At 30.3% G+C, this 16,943-nt stretch overlaps 1 protein-coding gene across 9 annotated transcripts in view; it reads right to left on the bottom strand.

The window, feature by feature from the left end:
• Positions 1-16,943, bottom strand: part of LOC143253103 (centrosomal protein of 290 kDa-like) — a 169,070-nt gene that overhangs the window by 82,686 nt on the left and 69,441 nt on the right. For all 9 annotated transcript variants that reach the window (XR_013029381.1, XM_076506359.1, XM_076506358.1 and 6 more), the window contains 5 exons: positions 11,506-11,736; positions 9,916-10,089; positions 6,855-6,966; positions 2,240-2,491; positions 622-852 (listed from right to left, as the gene is read on the bottom strand). Coding sequence is in view for 8 of the 9 variants with exons in the window: in XM_076506359.1 (XP_076362474.1) it covers positions 622-852; positions 2,240-2,491; positions 6,855-6,966; positions 9,916-10,089; positions 11,506-11,736 (1,000 nt within the window). In the remaining variant the exon portion in view is untranslated. The remainder of the gene's footprint in view (positions 1-621; positions 853-2,239; positions 2,492-6,854; positions 6,967-9,915; positions 10,090-11,505; positions 11,737-16,943) is intronic.

Here is a 16,943-nt window from a genome sequence, read left to right as displayed (position 1 = left end):
ATAATCACATACATGTCGATATGCAGAAGCACAATGTGGAGGCCAGTGGTGAGTATTGATATCTTGTGCTGATAGAGGGGAGTAGTAATTAAGAAAAGTTATTTTGTAAGAAGTGGTAAGGTATTGATTGGAATAAAATATTTCTACTGATCTGTTACTATCCTGTAAAGTTTATGAAAGGATTAAGACTTTACACTTTTTGGTAAAAATCTGCTAAATTATTAAAGTAAATTCCATTCAGAAATAAAAACAATATTTTAGATCATTTTGTATGTAGTGTTTTTGTTGACTTTTGTTACAAAAATCAATAGTTTTTTACACTGTTTATTTATAAAAAAAAGTCAAACTAAAAAACAAAATTTTTCTTTATAAAATTATCAAGCTATGTAGGTTGCAATAATATCTAATTTGGAATAAATATTTCTGTCACGATTACAAGACAAAACATTATTCACAAATTAGTTAATTTTATGTAACAAACTGTATTGAAATATTTTATTTCATAAATTTGTATATCAGAAAACTAAAATCTACAATGGTTAGAATCCATTGAACTATGATTTGGGTACTCTCACCCTTAACAATATTTTAGGGCAGTGTCTACATATTTAAAGTACCTACCTAACTTAAATTGTTCATCATTGTGAGCCTGCACGACAATCAAATGGTGCTGCAGCTCTTGGATTTTTTGTGCTTGGTTTGTTCTTGTTGATTCCAGAGCTTCTACTTGGTGTTGTGCAATATCTGCTATTTCTTTCAGCCGTGATACATCCTGACGTAATGTTATTTCCAATTCTTCTAACTCATTAATACGTTTTTCATCTGCTTCATGAACTTCTTTGGAGACACAAACTAATATAATGAAAAGTTAAAGTGCTATCAGTATGAGTTCATAATTCTTGATTTTTGTAGTAACAGCCAAAAAGCATACATCATGGCAAGGCTTCTGTCATATGTTTTGCAGATTTTATTGACTTTTTCTATCTTTGTTTCAGTTAAACAAATTTTTTATCTTTATGTTGTAATCTTCATCAAGTGTGAGAGCATAAAGAATATTATTCCATTCACACCACTGGCAAGTTTAACTTATCAAAGAACTTCAATATGCGGTACAAATAAGTTAGCTATTTTAAAACTATTAACTGACTAGTAAATACTCAAAGCTTTCAAACATGTTCTTTAGAAATGATGAAAAAGAAATATAGCAATTTAAACTAATAATAAAGAAATAATGAAAAGCTAGAGTCAGCATAATTTTAAAAAGTTATTGGTGTTATCAGAACATTCTTAGGCTGTGTGATAGTACCTGAAGTGGATAGTGTTCTTCTGATATTGTTTACAGGCATTATTTTATTGTGACAAAAAGAAACTGTTATACAGATGCTTTCTTTGATAATGAAAAATATTTTTTACATCAGACATAACTGATTACATTGTGTCTGATGTAGGCCAAAAGCCAAAATGTAACACCTGTTAATGAAAAAAAAAATGGAGTTGAGAATGAAAGAAATCACTAAAAAAAGTATTGTTTTCCAATTAAAAAAAACTGCTTGTTATTAAACAAAAACAACAGTCTAATTGTATTTTGTCAAAAGTAGGTTCAAATACAATTTTTAATATTATAATCCATCAGAAGAGTTTTATCAACATTAATTGAATTTTATGGTGATGAAAATATTTTGGTGTTTTATAAATGTGAAAACAAGTTTCTATGTCTTTATATTTTGACTTAACTTTCACAAGTAAGAAAATACAAGAATTATCACTTTCAACCAATCTTCAAACACAGCACAACCACTAAAATCACTTAGACACAGATTCTGATTTACAGAAATAAACAAATAAAAACCATATTTCTAATCACATGAAACAAAATGATTTTTAAACTTTGATATAATATATTATGCAACCTTGAAACTCATTTAAGACAAATGTAGCTAATATATTTCAGTCTTCACATTCATATAAATATGAATTAATTTACTTGAATAAGACAAGGATCTCACCATTCTCAAAGAATTAATTTTTCTAAGACAAATGTCTCAGTGAAAGTGAGTTAATGAACTTTTTACAAAAGTCTGGAAGTAATGTATATTGTACATGTATTATTCTTATATTATATTTGTGAACGTTAATGGACAGAAAGATCATATTAAATTTACTAATTTCTGACTTACATTTCCATTTACTAATAGGTATAAAAACAATATTTTCATATTATCTTTATATTTGTTTTTACCTGATAAACGTTCTTGAAGTTCTTTGTTTTCCTGATGAATGTCCACGTTCAGATGAACCACCTCATTAAACTTTTCTTCCAGTTTAATATTTCTTTCTTCAAGTCGTTGCAAGGTTGATTGCTGTTGCTGATATAAATGAGTTGCATGATCAGCTCGCTGTCGTTCATTGATTTCTTTCATTTCCACCATGGCCATGCGTTGAGATAGAGATACATTTTCACTATGAACAACCATGTCTTCTTTACTGCCTTCTGGATATATATATATATATGTATATATATAGATAGATAGATAGATATTTATGCAAATTAACAGTTCATATAATAACTGACCAAATAAAATCTACAATATCACAAGTTCTGAATGTTGCAAGTCTATGTAGGTTAAATAAGTTGAGAATCAGACAATATACAATTAAAACAACACAGTGCAAAGGCAGAAAATTAAATTGCAAAATATGATACTTTCCAGAGCATACACACTATCTGAACAGCTGAAACATTTTACACATTTCAGAACTTACTTTCTATCCACATAAACTAGATTTATTTTACTCTCTTTAAAATTTGCAGACACTAGTACATTTTCTATAAGAGAATAAGTTTCTAAGATCATTGCAATCAATAAATGTTTTACCCATATAAACAGTTACCATATCAAACAGATACACTTTTTGTTATTTAATATTAAGACAGCAGGTTATTATCTTTACAACATTGTTTATTTGTACTTCCTAGAAATTATTTAGCATTATTTCAATTTTTTTAATTTAACTGTTGAGTGCCACTACCATTTTAAACAGGTTTAATTTATGTGTTATTAAAGCACAGTATTTTACTGGCATTTATTAAAGCTGTGCTTTGTTATGATAGAAGGTTGAAAATGAAACAGACATACTACATAAACAAAATAAATTTCACTTAAGTTCTGCTCATAAACAAAGTAATAAATACAGGTGATACACACTGATAAACATTTAAAGTACAGTATAATGATATTACTGTATCATAAATAACATGCACATTTTTGCTGATTATTTTAACTCTGTACATATTGTGAAGTATTGCATGGTTTAATATATTACTTACGTAATAAGTTTGTGTTTATTCATACAGTTTTACAGCGTCATAAGAATTGAGCACTCTGTAAGTAATGTAATCATGTTTCAATTACAAAAAAACTTAAGTTTTAAGAATGAACTTACTGTTAACTTACCAACAATGAAAAGCACCTAAGTACATAACATATTGTTTGGGCAATACTAATGCTGTATATCAAATATTTGAAATCGTTTTCCCATTTTTGTATGTTTAATTAACATAATAACTCTAATGCACAATTGTTAGGAAAGTATAGTAATTGTAATTCAAGTTACAAGATAGTGGAACAGAACCTTAGTAGCCATAATGGTATACTACCTACCAAGTAGTACCATGTAGAACAGTGGTGCACAAAGTCCAGCCTGCGACGAGTCGCCGAGTGGCCCGTGATGTCCAATGGGAAAGTCAAACATAGAGAGTTCGCGTGCTTAGAGTTCGCACCTGTGTGAAGATTAAGCGCTACAGAAGAATATGCATTAGATTAGATACTGGATGGTTCCATATTTGTGTCGAGCAATAAAGAAAATTTAATAAGCAAATCTCATTAATGCATAGGCATTTAATCATTGGCGCAATATTTCCGTACTTACGAAATCTCACGCGTTCCAATTGAGATTTACTTACGAGCCCTATTTTGATATTATTTCGTAACAAAAATGGCAGCTAATCATAAAAGAAAAGGTGACGACGAAAACCGGCAGTTTCATGATGATTGGACTGCACAATACTGTTTTGTTCAACAACAGAAGAATGTGATTTGTCTGCTGTGTCATTCAACAGTCGCAGTGGCAAAGGTATCCAATATAAAGCGTCATTATGAGTTGAACCATAAAGATTTCCACAACGTTGTAAGTGATGAACGAATAGCACAAATTGAATCTCTGCGGCAGTCGCTGAATCACCAGCAGAATGTTTTCTCAAAGCAGTCAGCAGATTTAGGTGCAGCATGTGAGGTCAGTTACGATATTTCGTTGATGATAGCGAAATCTGGCCGACCGTTCACCGATGGTGATTTTGTCAAGCAATGGATGATTACTGCATTGGAAAAGTTGTGTCTGGAAGCAGTTCGCAAGCTACAGACAGTGGCTGTGAATCGTATGACAGTTCAATGAAGAATTTCACACCTCTCAGCAGATGTGACAAGGCAGCTTCCAAAAAAGCAGCCAACTTTGACTACTTCTCTTTGGCAGCAGACGAGTCGAATGACATCAGTTCAACAGCACAGCTACTAGTTTTTGTTCGTGGTGTGTCGTCATCGTTTGATATCACAGAAAAACTAATCGGCATGAGATCCATGAAGAGTCAGACAAATGGGTCTGCTCTATTCGAGGAGACAGTATGACTGTATAATAGTGTTTCATTGGATTTCATGAAACTGGTAAGTGTGACAACTGATGGAGCACCAGTCATGACCGGAGAAATTGCGGGCTGGTAGCACTGTTGATGAACCATCAAGAAAAGCAGAACAGACAGTTGGTGAAGTTGCACTGTATCATTCACCAACAGAACCTGTGCAGTAAAGAACTTGGTTTTCAAGCACTGATGGCATTAGTGACGAAAACCATTAATTTCATCAAATCACGAGGGATCAATCACCATCAGTTTCGAAGTCTTCTTGAAGAAATTGATTCAGACTATGGTGAACTTGTGTATCACTATGAAGTACACTGGCTGAGTCGAGGTAAAATGCTCAGAAGATTCTGGGAGTTGATTGATGAGGTGATAGAATTTCTCAGAAGCAAGAACAAAGACACAGAAGTGATTTCCGTGACTGATCCAGCATGGCAAGCTGATTTGACCTATCTGGTCAACATGACACAACACTTGAATGATCTGAATTTGAAGTCGCAAGGCAAAAATCAGCTTGTCTGTCAGCTTGTAAATCACATCTCAACTTTCAGGACAAAGTTGCAGTTGTTCCGGCAGCAAGCAGCATCAGGCAACTTCTTGCACTTTCCCACTTTTCAGTGACAGCTACAGAAGAATCAGGACATTGACACACAAGTTAATGTTGGGAAGCTAGATACCTTGATTCAATCTATCAACTCACGGTTTCATGGCTTTGACCAATGCAGATTGTTGATGAAACTTTTTGCTGATCCATTCAGTGTGTCAGTGGATGACTTGTCAGCAGAATATCAGCTCGAACTTACTGTTCTACAGGCATCTGATGAACTGCGTGCTATTTACTGAAAAAACAGTTTGCTTGACTTCTATGAAACGTTGCCTGATACATTTGCTAATCTGAAAGAGAATGCACTTGTCCACACCAGCATGTTTGGCAGCACATACTGCTGCGAACAGGCTTTCTCGCATATAAAACTAAACAAAAACAACACTTGCAATTAGCTGACTGATGATCATCTAGAAGCAGTCTTGCGTCTTTCAACGTCAAACATCAAGCCGGACATGTCTAAGCTCGTAGATGACACGCAGCACTATCCATCGCACTGACTTTGTGACAGTTGACGTGTCATAACATATCTTAGAATAATGTGCAAACTCTTTGATGTAATCGTTATTTGTGTGTTCTTAAATGTGATGTCCATCTTGTGTGAAACAACTGTGGGACGATTTTAATCTTCACTTTTTTGTGGCCCCTGGCTCAAAAAGTTTGTGCACCACTGATGTAGAATAAGGAACTCACAGCTATAAACTGATTTACATGTAAGTTCAGATACATGCATAATAAAAATGTAGCATTTTTTCTTGTATTTTAGCCATTTAATCATCTACCATGCAAATAAATACAGCTACAAGTAGAAAAAAAACTTCATAGAATAACGGTATTTATCTATCAAGTGTTTTACCATGAACATAAACACATACAAAAATTTACATAGGAAAGAGAGTCAACAATTTTTAATATTTTAATTAGTAAAAGATGATTTATCACACACATAAAAAGTGGAGGAAATAGATTTTTCTGAAACATCAAGTTCATCTACGTAAACATAATGGTCTTTTTAGAAGTACGAAGTATCTGGTGCTTAATATACAACTTTTAGTTACTTTTGTTAAAATAAACTGTATCAGCATACTAACTTAATTTACCATGTTTATGCTTTCATTTAGAATCATAATAATATAAACCTGATAATTACCTACACGACTAATATTATTCCATTATAGTAAAATTATTTACTACTGATACTCTTTGGTCTGTCCAAATTAAACTACATTGCTATATGTATTTTAGAGATAGTTCTTGTGATTTTTTTAGATTGATTATCTATTTTATTATTTGACTTTTCTGTTGACTGCTGCAGTTTGTTTGATAAGGTATAATTTTTCTACAATCCTTAAATAGGATTACAACTGGAACCTATCACATGTGAGCACTCTAACAACTGAGCTACAAGATTAACCTGCTAGCTTTTACAAGCAGCCTTTGAAAATTCCAACAATTCCACCTTTAAATTGTATCCATTTTATAAATGTAAGGAAAAATATAACTTAGTATGTAAAAAGAGTTTTAAAATATGCAGTTTTAATCAGTTGCAATAATACTAACCCTCTCTTCCCAGTTGTTGAACCATTATCTCTAATCTGTGCAACTTCTCTCTATCTGTCTCCAGCTCCGGTTTTAAGGCAAGATTTTCAGATTTAAGTCTATTTACCTCATACTGTAAACAAAAACACCAAAACATGATGCATTTATCTATAAAAGCCATTTATATTTTATTTGAAAGAAAAACTCACTTGGAATATTTCAAAACACTTATGTCCAAACTTCTTTTGTCCACCAACTCTCAACAATATTTTTTGAAATGTAACAAAAAAAATAAAATAGTATTGATTCTTCTTTACCCAACTGGTTAATAATGTATTATTATACATCTTCCTAATATTTTGGTCTGATTAAGACTTGATATAGTCTTTCAAAAATACAAGGATATGCTCTCCATTTTAAAACTGCACAGATGCAGTTCTTATAAAATTTAATACTAGTATGAAGAAGATCTTAATACAGATGAGCCTTTTCTACTGAAGTAATGGGTTAACTTAATACAAATAAATAGAATCAAAAAGAAAATGTTGAATTATAGTCTTCTTTATACAATTATACAACTAACAATCAAGCTAATACAAAGGTTTAAAATTTACAATACAAAAGCAACAGAAAAAAAGAAAAACTCTTATTTGGACCAAAGAAGTTTTGTTTTGTTTTTTAACTCAACAGATTCAGTGCAAAGAAGCACATGCATATAATTATTTTATATGCATGAATCTAACAAAGTAAATGTCTAACAGGAATATGTTTTAGTCTTCAATATAATAAAAATGTATCAAGCCAGGTATCATGTAACATCCTTAAATAATAATTTTTTTTCAACTGCAGACTGGATTGTAGTAACAAAATAATTACTTTACAGTTTCACTTGGTGAGCAATTACTCTTTAAACTCTACAGATTGGAGTGATGTTCACAGAAAATTATCAGTAATTGCATGTATGTACTGATCACAACCTATGGACAAAATGTTTTGAAATAAAACTACTTAAAAACATTTCAAGAATTATATTCAACCTATTTATTACTGAATTAAAAAAGCAGGATTTATAGTTTCTTTAAACTGGCATTCTTGTTGCAATATTATTAGAATATTTCATTCACTTATGAAAATATTTTAACAAAAAGAGTCAGTTTGAGAAAGAACTAAAACTAAGCTTTCTTCCAGTTCAACTATTTTTCAAATCAAATAATAAATATTCTTTAAAAAGTAGCAACAAGATTATGTTAACTTCAAGTTTATAAATTAAATGTGAATACTTAAAAATAGTGTTATTGCACCAATTTTATACTTAAATTATGTCTTTATTTTAAAAAAATTACAACTTTTTATTAAACCTCTGTTTATACTAATTCAATGTTGCTATCCATTGTTTCATTTGAAAATCCATCAATCAAATACATTTTCAACTTTGTCATGTCAATAACCTTACTAAGCAACAGAAAATTTCTATTTCATATTCATCTTTAAACAATACAATTTTTTAGCATGTGTAAATAAGACAGTATAGCATATCTGTATGCGAGTTTATTATTAATAACAGACTCAACTATCAATGCAGGGAGTTTCTTCTATTGAATTAACTACCATATAACTTGCTTTGGCAGGTTGTTCTTGTACAGAAAAGAAAGCACATACATACACAACATTATTTCTGGCTCTGGCCTAGAGCATGGTTTACACAGATATATCCAAACAAATAATAAATGTACCCAGCATGAACACTAGCTTTGGTTTAGGGGTAAGAAGATATGCACAGACATTAACATTTATTTTTAATTCTTTGTTTTCTGAAGTGAACGTATTAGTATTGCAGCAAAATATATTAAAGGAGTTATTATACTGTGGGTTACTATTTACACAACAGTACATTATATTAATTTTAAAGATTCTAAGGCACTAGTCTTTTACATTATTACATTTACATTACCAACAATTAATGCAATTGTTTTTGCATTAAACAATATTCAGATATTTACAGCATTTTACCCATTGTTGTGTTTATTACCTAATTACTATCTTTTATTTTCTACCAGTATTCTTTCTAATAAAAAAAACCAGAGTGAAAATGTTTAATGCTGTCATAACATCAAAATTAGGGTTTTTAGTGGAATTCCTTTATTAAAGTTTCATGTAAATCCAGTTATTTAGTTACAAAGAGAGATGATGTTTTCTAAACATTCTATGTGCAAGTACCAAGAAGGATCAAACAATTCTGTATTAAATGAAATAAACTGTCATATATGCTTAGACCTTGAAGTCCTTATAATATAGAAGGTTGAATTTTGTTATTAAGGTACTTGTATAAGCCATCAATCATAAATTCAAGTTCCAGTCAAGATGAGATTGCTTTTTACTTATTTCAACAGATCCTTACAGTGTTGTGTTTAAATTCACATAAGAAATATATAAATCAAGATTTGAAGGACATGTGTTTGCTGAATCATTATGCAAAATATATTATTAGTTAGAAAATTCACTAACAATTAATAATGAACTAGTTGGAGTGTTGTCTTGCAAAGTACCATACAATCATGACACACACATAAAGGTATATGTGGCATCTAGGAAAGTGTTTACAAATGTGAGACTTAAAATATTGCTATTATTCTTCAAAACAGAAAAAACAAGGTTTTTCTTTTCTTTTGCTTTAAAAGCATTTTCAATTGAGGAATAAAAAATGTACATTAGCTTGTGCATGTATAATGATATGTTTATTATATATCATACAAAGTTAGTTTTATATTCTGCAAGTAAATTAGTTTTTATGTTCAGATAAAAAAAATATCTGAGCCATATAGGCAAAAATGGTTGGAAGTTAATTACCAAATAAAATCTGCCATTATACAAGAAATAAAAATTAATTCTTTATAGTTACAATAGGAAAAATACGAAAATATACTTTGACATCAGCCCAATGTATGTGCATTTTAAAAGCAGTATGATCTTTGTATGTAGAAGAAATTTGATTTCATGGCAGTCACTCATACTGACTGCTAAAGAGACTGTTAAACTAAAAGCATATGTAAATCAAAATCATCAATGAACAAAAAATACTGACCTCTGCTTTTTCTTCTTCTTGAGTTTTTGAAGTGAAATCATTTATGTGTTCTAACAAATCACGGTACTTTATACTAATTTCAGCAATTTGTCTGTTGGCAGCTTCTAGTTCTGATGTTGGTACTGATTTCTGAAGTACTTTTTGAAGAGAATATATCCTATAAATGTTCAATTCCTGAAAAAAATCTCAATAATCTACATATTTTCCTATAGTTCCAAACAAAACATAAAACATTTATATATATATAAAATAGCCAAATGTCTGTCACACCCTGTATCTTCTCAACTATTAATCATATATATATTGTTATTATTGTTAGGATATTTTAGGAATTGCAAAAAATTGAAAAACTTTTGTGTGTGTGTGTATATATAGTGTTCAGATATCTGAACACTATATATACACACACACACAAAAGTTTTTCAATTTTTTGCAATTCCTAAAATATCCTAACAATAATAACATAAATTTCTCAGTTTAACTATGTGCTAAACTGTCATTCTGAAAGGAAAAAATATTAAGAACAAAAACGTTTTTTTTTTTGTGTGGAAATTTCATGAAATAAAAGCAGAGCTTCCTCCATTGAGCAATTGAAAAAAATATTTTTGAAGATAAAAATGTCTGAAAGTTAGGAATCTCACGTAATTATACATCAATTACTAACATGAGATTCACTGAAGGTTCTAGAAAAATGTACAAAAGATTACAGAAATACCAGAATTATTTAAAACTAAAAAGAAAAAAACTGTTTAAATCTATAAAAATCATGAAAGTAAACAATCTCTCACTAAATCATGAAAATGGTTCTAGCAACATCAGCCATATCTGGCAAGATCAATTCACTTTTCACACACATGACCAAACTTAACCTTTACCTATATCCTATCATGTGCTGACACCACAATAGCTACATTTAATCTTTGCATTTTTTGTCTTTGTAATGATGTATAAACCTTGTACTGCTTAGTACTGATTACATCTAAAGAAGACAGACCAAAGTTTCATTGAAACATGTAGTATATTCTACCATCAATAAAATTCTTCCTTATGCTTACAAGTTGTTGTTTCTCTACCTGTTATCGGAAATATTTGTTTATTTCGAAAAATTATAGTTTTTTTATAATGTAAAAACATTTTCATATCATATTTTGTAAGAAATGACTAAAAATATATTTTTTTGAACAAAAGTCATTTTATACTTCTCATGTATGAAGGAAGGGTAGTTTATAACTTTACATACAAACTTATTGTCAGCTAAGAGAACATATTATAAAAGATAGTAAAATATCTATTAACAGGCCAATAACCTAGCACACATACTACAATTGGAAAAAAAAAAAATTATATAGCCAATTATTATTCAAAATGTGCATTGGTCAAAAAGTATGAAAAAGTTGTTCTTTGGTTGTTTTTGGTCTTTAATACCATCTTGTACAGATCAGATCCTTCTTTTCTACACTTTCTTTAAAAATATTTATTTTAATTTTTACAGGTTTTCTCAAAGTTTCCTTAAATAGTTTTCAATACTAGAAAATTATCCAACACTGATTTTCCTAGATCTTACAAATGAAAATAATAAAAATTACTCACTTTTACTCTTTCTAAAAATCCTATCCTTTCTTGGACTGCAATCTCCAGATCTACCATATCTTTCTTCACTTTCTCATTTTCCTTTACCAACACATTTTCTTCTTCTTGTAATATTGCAAACTTCCGATTCAAAGCACTTTCACTGATTCTTAAAGTCATCATCTTTCTCGACATTTCAGCTGTTCGTTGTTTAATTTCTTCATCTCCTTTTTCCAGCGTTTCAAGCAATCTCTGTGTATTTCAAAACAAACTGTCCAGTTTCAAATGTTTAAAATGTAATAAATATACATGTAGCTCACTGCATGGGTGATAAGTATGTTTTTTTTATATTTAACTTACTGTCTTTTCATCCCAATTTCAACAATCACTTCAAATGTTTCATCGAAGGCAAAGCACCATCTGAGGCTAGTTTAAAGAATCACAGCTTAAAACACTACCACCTGAGAAATTGTATGATGCTTTAAGGATTTAGAACTACTAATGTAATTTTTAATAAAGGTGACACTGTTGTTTATTTGTTTGTTGAAATTTGAATAAAGCTACCTACGGGTTATTTACATTAGCCATCTCAAACAGAAAAGTGATAGAATGGAGAAAAGGCATTCAGTCAACACTACTCACAACAAACTCTTGGGCTACTCTTTACCAACAACTTCATGGCTAAAAGGGTGAGCATGTTCTGTGACAAGATTTGAGCTAACAACCTATAGGTTGCAAGATGAGAGTCATAACCCTAACATCATGCAAGGCCTAACACTGTAGTTAATAAGGGTAAAACATAACACAAGGGATAAAATATTCAAGAATGTTACTTTCAAATAAACAATTTTTTAACTTCCAAAAATGAGTATTTTAACGAAAAGAAAATTAAAAAAAGAATAGGAAATTACCTAACTAATTCTGTTGAAGTATTATAAATCCAATTAACTCTCTTGCTACAGGCAAGTCAAAATGTGCATTTCATAACTTTTGAGATAATTATATTTAACATTTAATTAAACAACTTTATTATCATAGTATATGTCAAAAATTACCTTTTTAGTAGTATGTATAATAATATAGAACTGTAAGTATATGGGTGTGTTGGGCTAAGGGTTTTTTATAACACGTTTGTGACTTGTTGGTAATCAATTTGACAATAAATGAGCAACTTGCACTACACTTGTTTTTTAAAATAATACATACATTCAAAAGAAGTTAAATTTATGTACAAAGACTCTTTACACTATGTAAATCATTGTTGTATCTTAAACACTATACAGTTTTCTTCTTTTTGCCAAAAGTCAACTTAGGCTTATTCAACTGCTTTAAAATTCAATTGAGAAGCCAAACTATTTTTTTCTTGTTTATTGAAATAGCATCAGTATATAATTCACTTACATTTGACTAATTCAGTTACATAATCATCAAATAGAAAATAAGTCTCTTCTTGTCACACTCACCTATCACATTATTTATAATCATCCGAAAGTCAAAGTTTTAATCTATCAAATAAAATATATTACATTGTTTTCTGTACAGCAAAACACACTGAAGACATTAGTTTAATTTTTAACTGCTTTTGTTGCACAGTATAAAAGCCAGAAAAATTGTGATAGTTACAGGAATTTGTCAGTTTTTTTTTACTTGTTTATCTCCATTATCAGTTGTGAATGTGAATAAAACATTCAAATTTTATTCAGGAGGATTTTACAATTTTCAAGTGAAGAAAAGTATTTTTAATTTGAACAAGAAAATAATTTTGCACTCAGATTAGTCAACATTTTGAATTTATATACTCAGAGAAATATTTAGTAAAAATGTGCATGTGTTTTCTTATAGCAAAGCCACATTAGGCTATCTGCTGAGTCCAAGATGAATCAAATCCCTGATTTTAGCAATGTAAATCCATAGACTTACCGCTGTACCAGCTGGGGGCTTTTAGCAAAAATACTTCATTAAGAATTATGACGTTTTTGTCTACAAAAGATTTACAATGTTTATTGAATGATTGTGAATTTTTTTAGTGATTCATAAAAGTTATAGAAGTATAGGAAGTTATAGTGTAGAACCTCTAATAGTCAATGCAGGGTCACAAACTTGGCTGAACTGACTGAGCCTTTGATGAGACAGTTAAGACAGTGAATTTAGATAATATATATATCTGTATAGTTATGAGATTTAGAGTTTGAATTTGTAAGATAAAGTAGAAATGTTTTCAACCAACAGTCATTAATCATCTAAAAAATTAAAAACTAGTGCAAAGAAAATTTTGGTAATACACATGAGGCCCTGCTTATAATGCAGATCTAACTTAGACCCTAAACTTTCCATTGAAATTTATACTTTCAGAGTATCTTTCCGCAAAACTTGAGAAACATACCATCCGAAATGGACAAAGGTGACAAAAGAAGAATGAAAGCTTGAAATACTGAAAACACATCTCAGCAAAGCCACATACACCTGGTTTACCCAGTATATAGCCAAAGGCATACCTATATCTGGTCCTATAACTCGAGTACTTTTGAAAGTGCTCAGGTTACAGGGTTTCTATTTCATTTTTATTATGTCTTTTTGGACCTATGTCTTTTTAGAACATCATGAATATATATTCAAGTTCATACTCAGAAGTTTTCCCAACAAATGAATGAAAATACCAGTATCCCATTACAGTTTGAAATAAGCAAAAATGGTTAACAACACTGAAGATATGGCATGGCATTTCACAAGTTACTATACAAAGAGAACAACTATTTCCAGATGATTCAGTTGCAACATCATTTCCTCTTGAATTAAAGAAGGTTAAAGGTGAAGGAGAATACAAAAGAGAAAAAATATATACAATTGCAACAAAACAGCCCTGTAATACAGAATGTTGCTACAGAAGAAAAATCGCCACCAACAAAAACTTCTGGATTTAACTTTTCTTGATGGGTAAGCCTTTAAACACTTTTCTGCACCAGTCACTGAGTTACATTCAAAAGTTAATCAACAACTTTACCATCAATGCATGTGAATGAATTTAATTATAATGTATGTTATGATTGAAAGTTTTCTGTTACCTAAGTTTTAATATTCTTTTATTTCAAAGGAAACATTTAAGAAATACCTAAACTTCAGTTTGGCTTGCCATAGGTTTTTCTTTGCAAAAACTAAACTAAAGAAGTCTGGCATGCCATGGTCGTCGATGTCTGCCGCAGATTTGACACATGCAGAAGAAGAAGAAACTTCAGTTGTGTTGTTACGTGATACATGAGCTATGAAAAATCTCAACTTCACACTTCCTGCCTTGATTCATATAATGCCAGTCCTGTAGATGTATGCCTAACCCATTAAGTACATTAACTTCTCCTACTGACATGTGAATATCAAAGTCCTCTAGCAGAATGTGGTAGAATTAAGAAACATTTTTTCAATCCTTGACAGATGCAATGCCCACCTTTTATATTTTTGCTTGAACTTTATAACATACATATAGCTGCTACATATACATGTATACAGTCATTAGAAAAAGCTAATTTGACACTGAAGACAACAAATGCTATTTAGAAATTAGAATGCAGTTTTCATTACCTGATACATGAAACTACCAATAGTGTTACTGGCTGCTTGATCTCTGATGGCACTTAGTTTTTTTCTTAGCTAAATATGTTACAGTTAGACCATTAAACTGTATTCAAATCTTATTTTTATATTTTAGTTAGTTATGTAATATTTATGTTTTACAATTTATAACAGAAAGGTTTAAATATTTTTTAAATATACATCATACTTTGCATCAATTCACTTGCATTACAGGAAGACAGTATTTCCAAAAACTTGTGCATCTCTATTGAAGATACTGCAATTATGACTTGAGAGCACCATTGATTTTAATGAAATCTTAACAAATTTTGTGAAGATATGTTAATAAACCTCGGTTACAAATTCATTAATGGCCCCATCTAAATTGCAGGAGCATGTGACAAAAGGTATTCTCAAGATAGCTGGTAGAGGTATTAAAACTTTAATTAAAATAAAGTACAGAACAACATTTCAACTTTCTTTGGCCATCTTCAGGTTAACATTGTTCCATACTTTATTTTAATTGAAGTTTTAATACCCAGACCAGCCATCTTGAGAATACATTTTTACTTCAAGTGGGTTTCTCAGCTTTACAAATTACTTTTTACAAAAGGATTAAACAGATAAAAACAAGGTTGAGAATCTTCCTTTGCTACGGTGAAACTGATCAACACAAGCTGATTTGCTTGTCATTGGAAAATTTGCCATACCATGATGTTTCTATCATCAAACTCTAAAATTACTATTACGCCAATACTTAAACAGCACAAAAGCCTAGATGACTTCATCAATTTTTCAAAGCCTAGTACCATCATAAATGCATACCAAACATCAAAAAATATCTCAAAAATGGCCATCTTGCAACTTTAAAACTGTGTTTGTCTGTTTACAAGTCCATTTGAATCAGTTTATATGTATTTCTGCATTATTTTGATAAATGATTTGATACTTTTGAAAGGAACTCATTACAACACATTCTCACAATACTGTTCTTATGAACTGTGTTATGGTGAGGCTCCAGAGTAATTATAGAAGAATATTGATATTTAGAATCAATACAAAACCTGCATTCTTCAAATTTAAGCTTTGAAAAGTAAGAATAGTTATCAAAAAACAGAAAGTTAATACTACTTGAGAAAGGTTTGTCTTTCCCCGTTCTTTTAACTGCTCTCTCTGTTTTTGAGATGAAAATTATGGTTACAATAAAGATTGTTCAGTTAAATTTCAAGACTTCTCTCCACTTTCTTCTATTTTAAAGTGTCTACAAACAAATATCCTTGAAATAAAAAGTTAGTCAGGAGAAAAAATGATGACACTGTTTAGTGTTTTTCTAATTAAATATAAGACTGATAACATGAGAAGTAAGGTTACAACTCAATAAACATATTACTCTAATTTTATTCTAATTAAGTTTAAAATTTTAATGACAGGAATATTGGTCAGAAAAAAGCTTTATCAGATTCAAAATAGACTTTCAATTTTAATGTTATCAAGTATAATACTTCAAAGATAGAGATATTTCTAAAAAGAAAGACTGCTCAGGTTTAAAGGTGATGACTGAAAAGACTTCATCATTAAGTATTATAATTACAGAATGCTAAAATAATAATAAATTCACATACTGCAACAACTTTCTGTACAGATAATGTCTAAAGCAACAGATTTCAAGTGATTTGGAACTATAAAAATATAATATAGCTATTGATCAGATGGTGAGTTATTGAACAAAATATTGTCCATTATAAAGTCTTGGCAATTAAGTGTTAGCTTTCTTTTAACCCTTTCGGCGAGGTTGGCAACTGCAGTCGACTTAAAGGCTCAGCGCAGCAGGCGACCTTCCTTTACTCCTGTTATTCTTAAGTATTGAATTTAACATATATAGTATTGGGTACAAT

Source organism: Tachypleus tridentatus, chromosome 6 (assembly GCF_004210375.1).
Source record: "Tachypleus tridentatus isolate NWPU-2018 chromosome 6, ASM421037v1, whole genome shotgun sequence".
NCBI classification, from domain to species: domain Eukaryota; kingdom Metazoa; phylum Arthropoda; class Merostomata; order Xiphosura; family Limulidae; genus Tachypleus; species Tachypleus tridentatus.
The sequence above is the reverse complement of the archived record's forward strand: the minus strand, read 5'-3'. Positions and strand labels throughout refer to the sequence as shown.